We start from the raw sequence: 11,072 nt of genomic DNA, 5'->3' as shown, positions 1-11,072 counted from the left end.
GTTACACAACAAAACACATACAATATACACACAGCGATATACACAGGAATGTAAATGCATGTACATAAAATAAAAATGAACTGCAGAAACATCCGAGTCATGGACCTCAAAACTTAAAAAACATAAGACATCTGAATATTTAAATGTCACATTTATCACAGGTCAAACGGTCAAGAATGGTCAGTTATAACATTTGCAATCAATTGTGCCTGCTTCCAAAATTTTTATAATTACCTTGAATTCATTAAGTGAGACCAGCTCTCTGAGATTCAGTTGATTTTGTAGCTGATTCCAAGCAGATGCAGCAGCATATTTAAATGCCATTTTACCCAGTTCAGTATGGGCTTTAGGGATAGATAGACAGATAGAAGAAATAAGTCTTGGGAATGAAGACAGTAACTTCCCATACTTTTTTGAAAGGTATAGGTCTGTAGGTAAGATGGAAGCAGACTAAGAATAGCCTTGTAAATAAAAGTGCGCAGTGACTGAGTCTACGGGAGGACAAAGCAGACCATCCAACCTGAGCATACAAGGTGCAATGATAAGTAAGGGCTATACAATTTGAAACAAACCTCAGTGCTCTGTGGTAGACAGTATCCAGTGCGTGAAAACATTGCGAGGATGCATGCATGTATATAACATCGTCATAATCCAGCACAGACATTAAAGTGGTAGCAACAAGTTCCTTTTGGCATCGAAGGAAAGGCAGGACTTGATTCTAAAATAATAATAATAACTTTTTTTTTTTTTACCAAATTGTGAATATGAGGCACAAAAGAGAGAGAATCATCAATTAGAATTATTTGGTATTTGTATTGAGATACTGTCTCAATCTCAGAGTCCTAGTAGGTAGTGATTGATGGAAGGTTTAGTGACTTTGATTTGACATTTGAGAACATAATAAGTTTGGATTTATCGGGATTCAGAACAAGATGACATGAACAAAAAATTACCGAGTGCACCTTTAACTAATGTTAACATATCCAACCTTATTATGAAGTGTTAGCAGAATATATTTTGTTTGAGTGAGTGTTAGCTGGATTCATTATAAAACAACATACATTAGAAAAAAGCTCTAAATTAGTGGTATTTCGAAAGAAACTTGAATAAATTTTATGAACAAACTTCATTCATGGAAAAATTATGTTCTATACATTTGCATATTAACATAAATTTCTATTTTATTTTTGTAGCAAGTTTTGTAGTAAGACACTGGCATCTTTACATCATTGGGGAGTCTTTAGCGCTCTCTTCTAAGGCATCACCTGTGGTAAGGCTTTGATTAATTGTTCTGGTTAAACTGGCAAAGTCAATGGATTGGCTCAAGACATCAGGAGGTATGTTGAGGACCACAGCTGGTTGCTCAGAGCGCAAACTGTGCAGTAGCTGCAAAAGTCGAAGATGGACGACCAGCGGAGACCCAGAGAGAGACTCCACTGAGGTCTTTAGAGCCTCACAAGCCGCCTTCTCTCCCTCTGCAGCGATTAGCTGTAAAACAAGGTGGCATAGCAGTTAAAGGTTGTTTGTAGAATAGCATTCTTACACCTCAGAAATATTGCTAAGTTACAACACATGCTCTCTGTTGCTGATGCCGAAAAACTAATTCATGACCTCAAGACTAGATTATTGTAATGCATTATTGGGAGGATGCCCTGCAAGTCCTGCTGATGTCTTGCAAGTTCAGTAAATAAACTTCAATTGGTTCAAAATGCAGCAGCCAGAGTGCTGACTTGAACCAAGAAATTTGATCATATTAGCCCCATTTTATCATTGTTACATTGGCTACCTGTTAAAATTCATATTAATTTTGAAATTTATGGCCTGTTAACAGTACCTCGAATATCAAAATCCACAAAAGGAGGTAGATCCTTTTCATATTTGTCTCCTAAGCTATGGAATAGTCTTCCTAACACTGTTCGGGACTCAGACACACTCTCTCAGTTCAAGTCTAGACTAAAGATTCATCTATTCAGTCAGGCATACACCTAATTTACCCATCAACTCACAATTAGGCTGCTTTAGTTAGGTCTGCCGGAACCGGAAACTATTCTCATAATCTATAACTCTGCAATAAATTGAATGGCATCTATGCTAATATTATTTTATTTGTTTCCCTGTCTCAACCTTGGGACTTCTATTACCAGGTTACCAGAGCCGGCCGGATCCAGCTCCGTTCCTGCTTGGTGCCGGACTCCACTGCTACGTGTCGCTGAGAGATGACAACTAAATGCAGCTGGTGCCAGACAGACATCACTTCAGTCTATTACAATGGACTTCAGAGGATGAATTGATGCCAACTCCATACTTCATATGCCATAGCCTGAACCTTGGACTTAGGATGGACCTCATCGAAATGAACTCTGCCTGCATCACCTTGGTCTATTGATAGACTACACTCTTGAAAGGAATACATAGACTATCAATTAATTGCCAACAAAAGCCTTCATCAGCCAACTAACAAAGGACAATTGCATCTATGTGAATTTATGCCATTAATCCAGGATGAACTTCAAAGACATTAGTCAGTAATCTTACAGTTCAAACAAAATCTTTGTTTAAACACTGGCCCTTAACACTTACTTAGTTTACAAATTTTAAACCATGACTTGCACTATACATAATTTATATTGGCATTATATTCATGATGTTAGCCAGAGGGGAACTGGCCCCCACAGTGAGTCTGGTTTCTCCCAAGGTTATTTTTCTCCATTAACCAACAATTTATGGAGTTTTGTGTTCCTTGCCACAGTTGCCTTCGGCTTGCTCACTGGAGTTCTAAATACAATTGTTTTCTTATTTATTTTTATACACAATTTACAAAAATATTTTAATCAAACGACACAATGATGACTCAAAGACTTTATAGATATTACAGTTTCATTTTCTGTCCAAGCATGATTTTCTGTAAAGCTACTTTGAAACGATGTGTGTTGTGAAAAGCGCTATAGTGTAAAAATAAAAATGACTTGACCCAGGGCAAGCACGTGTTATTTCAGACAGACAACACGGCAACGGTAGCATATGTCAACCGTCAAGGTGGTCTGCGCTCCCGTTGTATGTCACAACTCGCCCGCCGTCTCCTCCTCTGGAGTCAGCAGCACCTCAAGTCGCTTCGAGCCACTCACATCCCAGGCGACCTCAACACTGCAGCGGACACGCTGTCACAGCAGGTTACCCTCAGGGGAGAGTGGAGACTCCACCCTCAGGTGGTCAGGTGGTTTTCTCATTTAAAATTTTTACTTCTAATGAAATTAATAGTAATTTTGAACATACAGTATGTATAAAATCATGACCACTCATGTGAGATGAAGAGTTCAGTCATATCAGTAACCTTATTGAAGCTTTTTTTATTCTGCATGGGGCAGGGGCGCCTCATGGGGGCAGCCATGTTAGCATCACATGACCAGGTGAATACTACTCACTAAATCTCAGTAACTGCCCTGTTATTGGACACTTTAATTACTGGATTCAATTAATCCTGGTTTACTGTGCATAGTGAATTTCTACAATGGCATGTATTACTGAAAACGACTGTGTTTGAATGATGCAGCATCCAGGCCACTAGATGTCAGTGGAAGCCATACTTCGACATCAAAAAATTACTGAGTGCACCTTTAAAGAGCTGAGCGGGTAACTAGAAGGTTGAAGATTCGAATCCTGCAAGGAGTGGTCCATGAACCATTGTGTCTTTGACCAAGGTACTTACCTCAACGTTACTCTAGGGTAATTGTCCCTGTATTAAGTGAACTGTAAAGGGCTGTTCAGACTGAATGCATTCTTGCAACAAACAAAACAAAATGCAGGTGTCTCAAGACCCGTTTTTTTTAAAGCTGTCAAAAAAGTTATTTTAACTTGTCTTAAAAATGCGCCTGTTGTACGCAAGATGCTGACAAAACAGCGAGATGCTGCGCAACGGTCAAAAACAGTCAATCAGCCGAATATTCCTCGCTTTATTTTTGGAAATCCCCTGAAATTTGACGCTTTCACTCATGGAATAAATTAATCATGGCTGACAGCGAATATTGCATTTTTACGATTGGAAACTGAGATGTTGCGTGATTCAGCAACTACTCTGCTAGGTGTCAGTGCAACAAAAACACAAATGTTACTGAGTGCACTTTTAACTATGGCGTTAACTATTTTTTATCCCCTTTTCTCCCCAGTTTGTAATGCCCAATTCCCACTACTTAGTAGGTCCTCGTGGTGGCGTGGTTACTCACCTCAATTCGGTTGTCGAGGACAAGTCTCAGTTGCCTCCGCTTCTGAGACAGTCAATCCACGCATCTTATCACGTGGCTCGTTGTGCATGACACCGCTGAGACTCACAGCATGTGGAGACTCATGCTACTCTCCGCGATCCACGCACACTTACCACGCCCCATTGAGAGCGAGAACCACTAATCGTGACCACAAGGAGGTTACCCCATGTGACTCTACCCTCCCTAGCAACTGGGCCAATTTGGTTGCTTAGGAGACCTGGCTGGAGTCACTCAGCACACCCTGAACTCGAACTCGCGACTCCAGGGGTGGTAGTCAGTGTCAATACACGCTGAGCTACCCAGGCCCCTGGTGTTAATTAATGTTAACGTATACAACCTTATTTAACAATCAGAAAAGTTCGTCTAGCCCATGTTTATGTTGAAAATCCCCCCTCCCCCACCCCAAAAACAGTGCAAATGGATGCCAAAACGTACTTTGACTTGTGCCTGTCTTCTTGCTTCGGCCTCAATAGCAAAGTTGTGCTTAAGCTCAGGTGGAAGACTGATTTCCTCTCTGCAACAGTGCACAAAAGAATGCCATGGATTATAATCTTGGTAGTTTGTACACTTCCTAGAGAGTGTAATCTGTTATTTACTTACATCTCTGCTCTTTCCACCTTGATACACCATCGGCAAGTAATAGAATCTAAAGAAACCTGCATAACAAATGAGACTCCCATGTTCCAAGCAAATTATTATATCATTGGTATCATATCTGGTGGTGATGTCTACCTGAATCTTCTGGGCCATCAGTTTCCTGTTCAGTAAAATGTCAGTGAAGGCATAATGGGCCAGTATCTCTCTGACTGAGACCTGGGCCAATGCCTGTAACACGGCTGGAACAGCAGCGAACGACGAGTAACAAACAGACACATTCTCGATATGGTAGTAACATACCGCACTCACTTCAGTGCACACTAGATCTTTGGTCACCACCTGAAGATGTAACGACAACAAAAGATTCACGCTTTTAATTTGAGTCAATGCTTTAACAGCAATTTGATTCATTTAAAACATTTGGACGTGTGCTCTTTGTTTATTGATGCTGGAGCAAATATTAACTTAATCTGGTCATTTTAAATTTGTTTTACTAGTCAGCTTTTTTCAGACTCCAATTACTGTACTACTCCCCTCCTTGATTACATGTCTGTGGGATGGTATTTGTCTTAGTCAGCTTTTTAGTGCAGTTCATTAAATGACTCAGAGGACTTTAAGATCTGGGGAAAAAAGGATGTTATTTGTACTAATAATACATTTCATATTGCTTTGCTGTTTTTCTGGAAATTCGGAAATTACCGTATGAGAAGGGATCTTCAACATTTGCAGACGAATGTCCACTATTTGGCACACGTCCAGAAATGGGAGACAAAATATTAACCCTGTAAAAAACAAATTAAAGGAATATTCCAGGTTCAATTCAAGTTAAGCTAAATTGACAGCATTTACCACAAAAAAATTATTTCGACTCGTTCCTCCTTTTCTTAAAAAAAAAAAAAAAGAAGCAAAAGATGAGGTAACAGTGAGACACTTAAAATGAAAGTGAATGGGGCCAATTTTTAAAAGGTTTAGAGTCAGAAATGTGAAGCTTATAATTTTATAAAAGCACTTACATTAATTCTTTAAACTGCCATTTTATGGTCATTTTTAGCAATTCAAACTTGATGTACTACCTTGATGTTTTTTGCAAATCTATGGCAGTATGGGGCAGTCAACGCAACTCCAGCTGTACAGGCAACAGGCCTCTTCAAACCAACAAGAGCAGGCAGCGCAGTCTTCCTCAGATGACGTCTTTTAAAATTCAAAACTACGTTTAACTAGACAACGCAGCCTAATAACATGCCGTTTATGACCAGAGACGCTGAAAACTAGTGAGACGCGACACAGGTTCACGCAACTGTTTTGCTCCAAAAGTGCCCATCTGGCACATGAGTATATAGATCAACAATTAAAGGAATATTCCAGGTTCAACACAAGTTAAGCTCAGTCGACAGCATTTTTGGCATAATACTGATTACCACAAAAATAAATTTGACTCGTCCCTCCTTTTCTTTTTCTTTTTTCTTTTTTTAAAGAAGCAAAAAGCTTGGTTCCAGTAAGGCATTTACAATGGAAGTGAATGGGGCCAACTTTTGAACGTTAAAATATTCACTGTTTCAAAAGTATAGCCACAAAACATAAAGCATATGCGTGTAAACATGATTTTAGTGTGATAAAATCACTTACTAACCTTTTCTGTGTAAAGTTATAGCCAATTTTACAACTTCGTTACCAGGACGATGTAATGTCAACAAACCCTAAAACCCTAAAACGACTGTAAAAAATTATGATTTATACAACTTTACAGCTCAAATAATACAAGAGTTTTAACAGAAGAATTAATGCAAGTGCTTTTATAAAATTATAAGCTTCACATTTCTGTGTTTAAACCCTCCAAAAATTGGCCCCATTCACTTTCATTCTAAGTGCCTCACTGTAACCTAGATTGTTTGCTTTTTTTTTTTTAAAGAAAAGTAGGGATGAGTTGAAATGAATTTGTGTGGTAATCAGCATTATGCCACAAATGCTGTCGATTGAGCTTAACTTTTAACATCTGTATTTAACCCAGAACATTCCTTTAAGAATAGTGTAGATGCATGTAGGCCAATAATACGATTATGTTCAATGATCTAGAAGTGAGACAAACACCACTTTTTGTATTGTCTAAATGCTTTACTAGTCTACTGCCACAACATATCTATATGATGTAATTTATTTGAATGATCTGAATCATAATATGTATTATACAGTATGTTATATTACATTTATAAGAATTTCAATGATCATACATTCAATTCTTTATTTAGGGGGCCTGTCTCACTAAATATTACTTTACATGATTTGTTAGGATTATTTCAATTAACTGGCACATCAGGTAATAATTCCATAAAATCTTTTAATCGCATTAAACATTAAACATGAACAATTAAATAATTAACATTATACATTGCAATCGATTGAAACTGCAATTTAATAATAAAATATGTGAATTGTATCAGTAAAATATAACTAAAATGTACCTGGGCCCCTGGGTTTTCTTTGCAGTAGGTGCCCCAGTCGAAATATCACCGCTCTCTCATGTTCTCTCACAATCTACAATCATACAAGTAATAAACAGAATTAATAAAAGTTATCGAATCTGAAGAGTGTTAAAATATTTTCCAAATAAAACTATATTACTTTGCAATATTTCATTGACAGATTAAAAGTATACCTTCAGACAGAACCAAATTGAAAGAGGGAAGAAGAAAATAACCACAGAAAGGACAAAAACGACAAGAATAAGCTCACAAACTCCAAGATATCGCTTCTTCAAGCCTGCAGAGGAAAATTAAAGATGAGTTAGTGTAGGTTCTCCACTATTTTTGTGATGTTTTCTTTGCCACCGCTGCCCAACTTACCTTCTCCATGTCCCTCAGTCTCCAATAACCCTACTAACTCCTCTTGCTCCTCTTTAATTAGTTCCCTCACACTGTCTACATTAACGACAGTGCTGCTGGAGATGACTTTAACCTCCTCCTTGGCTTCACCTCGCTCGTCTTCCTTTGACACTTCTGGTTTCTCTCTCTCTTTCCTTTTGTGGGGCTCTTGGAGCTTCACAGATTTGTCTGCTTTTGTCTTTCTGTCTTTAGCAGAAGATGATGGCTCCTTTACTCTTCCAGATCTTGAAGAATGAGGATGGCTTTCAGCTTTTTTCTCCATCTCAGGCTCCCTCACAGGAATTGCTAAGAGGAGACTATTGTTTAGTGTTGGTATCTAACGGGCTCCAGTCTTGGCTGTTCAAAAAAGGGGAGGATCTCTGAGCAGGCATGTGCCAGTTGATAGAGGGGAGTCTTTGCACACTTCTAACTAATTATTCTCATTGGTAACATCCTACTCAGTTTTGTAAGGGGGGCAGTATTTAAAATAAAGTGTGTTACAAGAAACAGCCTTTTTTTTAACACTGATTTGGATATTATTTAAACGTCTAGCTTTAGATGTAACATTTATATTTTGTCATTCCTACAATGCAGTACATTTTCAAGTCATTCCCAGTCATACAGTATGTCTTAAATAAATAATTAAATTAGCTATTTTAAAGATGGAAATAATATTATTTTGTTTTATTCAGTCATAATATTAAAATTAAGTGAACGTTTGTGTGTATTAAATAATTTCACATTACTTTGGTTTTAGTGGATGTTGCCATTTTGCCAAATCCACGGGTGCAATGGAGGTGCTTTTAAAATTAAAACGGGGAATTTATAAAGAAAGATTCCAGATATTTTATTTATACACGTTTTATTTCTCTAATGGAATTGCTTCCAAATTACCTTATCATTTACTCATTTACATCCCAGATTTGTATGACTTTTTTCTGCAGTGCACAAATGAAGTTTATAGAAGAATATCTCAGCTCTGTTGGTCCATACAACGCAAGTGAATAATGACCAAAACTTTGAAGCTCCAAAAAGCACATAAAGGCAGCATAAATGTAATCCATATGACTGCAGTAGATTAATCCATGTTTTAATCGGTTTTGGTTTAGAGCAGACCAAAATATAACTCCTTTTATACTTTTTTATTCCCAGTTTGGCATGCCCAATTCCCACTGCTACTAGGTCCTTGTGGTGGCACTGTTACTCACCTCAATCCAGGTGGTGGAGGACAAGTCTCAGTTGCTTCTGCTTCTGAGATAGTCAGCCCGTGCATCTTATCACGTGGCTCGCTGTGCATGACACCGTGGAGACTCCCAGCATGTGGAGGCTCATGCTACTCTCTGCGAACCACACATAAATTACCATGCACCCCATTGATAGCGAAAACCACTAATCGCGACCACAAGGAAGATACCCCATGTGACTCTACCCTTCCTAGCAACCGGGCCAATTTGGTTGCTTAGGAGACCTGGCTGGAGTCACTCAGTACACCCTGGATTCGAACTCACGACTCCAGGGGAAGTAATCAGCGTCAATACTTGCTGAGCTACCAAGGCCCCCACACTTTTCATCTTTTCATTGCAGCCTCTATGTACAATCATGATTTCAAGCTTGATTACACTTCCTAGTGCTTGACGTATGCGCAGAGCAATAGATGGTGCTAAGAAGTGTAATCGAGCTTGAAATCATGATCGCAATGGAGACTGCTGATGTCAAGATTTATAGTGAAAGAGTCATATTTTGGTCTGTTCTCATCCAAAATCAATTGGATCGCTTCAGAAGACATTGATTAAACAACTGGTGTCGTATGGATTACTTTTATGCTGCCTTTATGTGCTTTTTGGAGCATCAAAGTTCTGGCCACCACTCACTCGCATTGTATGGATATTTAATTGTTGGACAGAGCTGAGATTTTCTTCTAAAAATCTCCATTTGAGTTCTGAAGAAGTCAGTCAGTCATACACATCTGGTATAGCCTGACGATGAGCAAATGATGAGAGAATTTTAATTTTTGGGTGAAATATCCCTATAACGATGTTGATCATCTTCCAGTAAGTGACATCCTTTTGGTGGGAAAACAACAGCTCAGACATATGTATTAGCAAATAGCATATTTCTGAAAGCCTGATATATGCTTTTATAGAAATACTTCCTTAAATTACAATATATATATATATATATATATATATATATATATATATATTTTTTTTTTTTTTTTTTTTTTTTTTTAAGTTACAGATTTCAAAAGGTAGGCTACTATATAGAAGTATGACCCATTTAAACATTTATATTTAAGGTTTATATAGTTTATTATAGGCTATATTTAGGCAAATCTGGCAAAATTAGACAATTCTGTTGCTAAATCTACCCAAATTGTCCTGTGTTTTGTAAAATGCTTGATTTTACACTCTTCGTGTTAGTGTTGTAACAGGTTTTTTTTTTTTTTTTTAATCTATTAAATTATAGACATCAAAATTATACTATTAATAATATATAACAAAATCATGCATAATGTTTTGCATAACATCATGAGAGATAAATTTACAAGTACAAACAGTATCAAGCCATGTGAACTCAGAATGTGCACTAACTGCACAGCAGGAGTGTCTGGTGGAAGGGCTGATGAAGCACGTGTCAAATGAAGTCTCCATCATCCCCCATAAACGGTAATAAAATACATCTGAAGCGCAGTCAACTCGCGTAGAATATGGTTCAGTGTACACTTCTGCATCCATTCTTTGTTTGAAAGTTAAAATTGGCTGATATTTTGACCTTTGCTTCGTTGCAACGTGCTCATGCACATGTAGTGTTCCGTTTGTGAACGAACTCGAAATCAACGAATCGTTCTCGTTCACTTAAATTGTTTTAGTCACAAACAATTTCGGCCATGAAATGACTCGCTCATAACATATACAAGACGCAAAATAACACAAAATTGTCACCAAAACTACCGTAAATATGTAATCTGAGGAAATGGTGACTGAACGAATCTTTTTGGTGTGCAGATTCAAAAGACTAGACTCACAAGAATGAATCAAATTCCCTACCACTTTGAGCAGCGTTGTTTGTTGCGTGATCTGCATGGAGAGATACATGTATTTAGGTTTCCAACGTATTCTTTAAAGTAAAGGCAATTAATCGTTCATGGAAAAACATTAATGGCAGATATAAATGTAGAAGTACAAGTTTAAAAGTCTACAGGCCAGTGTTATAGTGATTGACACATGTATGCGCGAGCATGTTTTGCATTCAAGCAATTAAATTACAATTAATGTCGTTTTGATGGTATTTTCAACCTGTTTGTTGTGTCCCATTTGATTCTATTTTCAATTCTACCCTGCTAAAAATATATAAACAG

The 11,072-nt window shown here is 37.7% G+C and overlaps 1 protein-coding gene across 1 annotated transcript; it reads right to left on the bottom strand.

The window, feature by feature from the left end:
• Positions 1-1,163: 1,163 nt before the first annotated feature.
• Positions 1,164-10,809, bottom strand: LOC127438899 (podocin-like). The gene is made up of 9 exons (XM_051694805.1): positions 10,740-10,809; positions 7,697-8,020; positions 7,510-7,613; positions 7,316-7,388; positions 5,556-5,638; positions 4,992-5,195; positions 4,860-4,915; positions 4,695-4,773; positions 1,164-1,488 (listed from the first exon to the last, which is right to left on the bottom strand). Exons 1-9 carry the CDS (start codon positions 10,807-10,809, stop codon positions 1,222-1,224), a joined length of 1,260 nt encoding a protein of 419 aa, XP_051550765.1. The 3' UTR covers positions 1,164-1,221.
• Between the last annotated feature and the right edge of the window lie 263 nt (positions 10,810-11,072).

Source organism: Myxocyprinus asiaticus, chromosome 50, assembly GCF_019703515.2.
Source record: "Myxocyprinus asiaticus isolate MX2 ecotype Aquarium Trade chromosome 50, UBuf_Myxa_2, whole genome shotgun sequence".
Classification (NCBI taxonomy): Eukaryota; Metazoa; Chordata; class Actinopteri; order Cypriniformes; family Catostomidae; genus Myxocyprinus; species Myxocyprinus asiaticus.
Note: the sequence above shows the minus strand (reverse complement) of the source record. Positions and strands in the feature narration are given on the sequence as shown.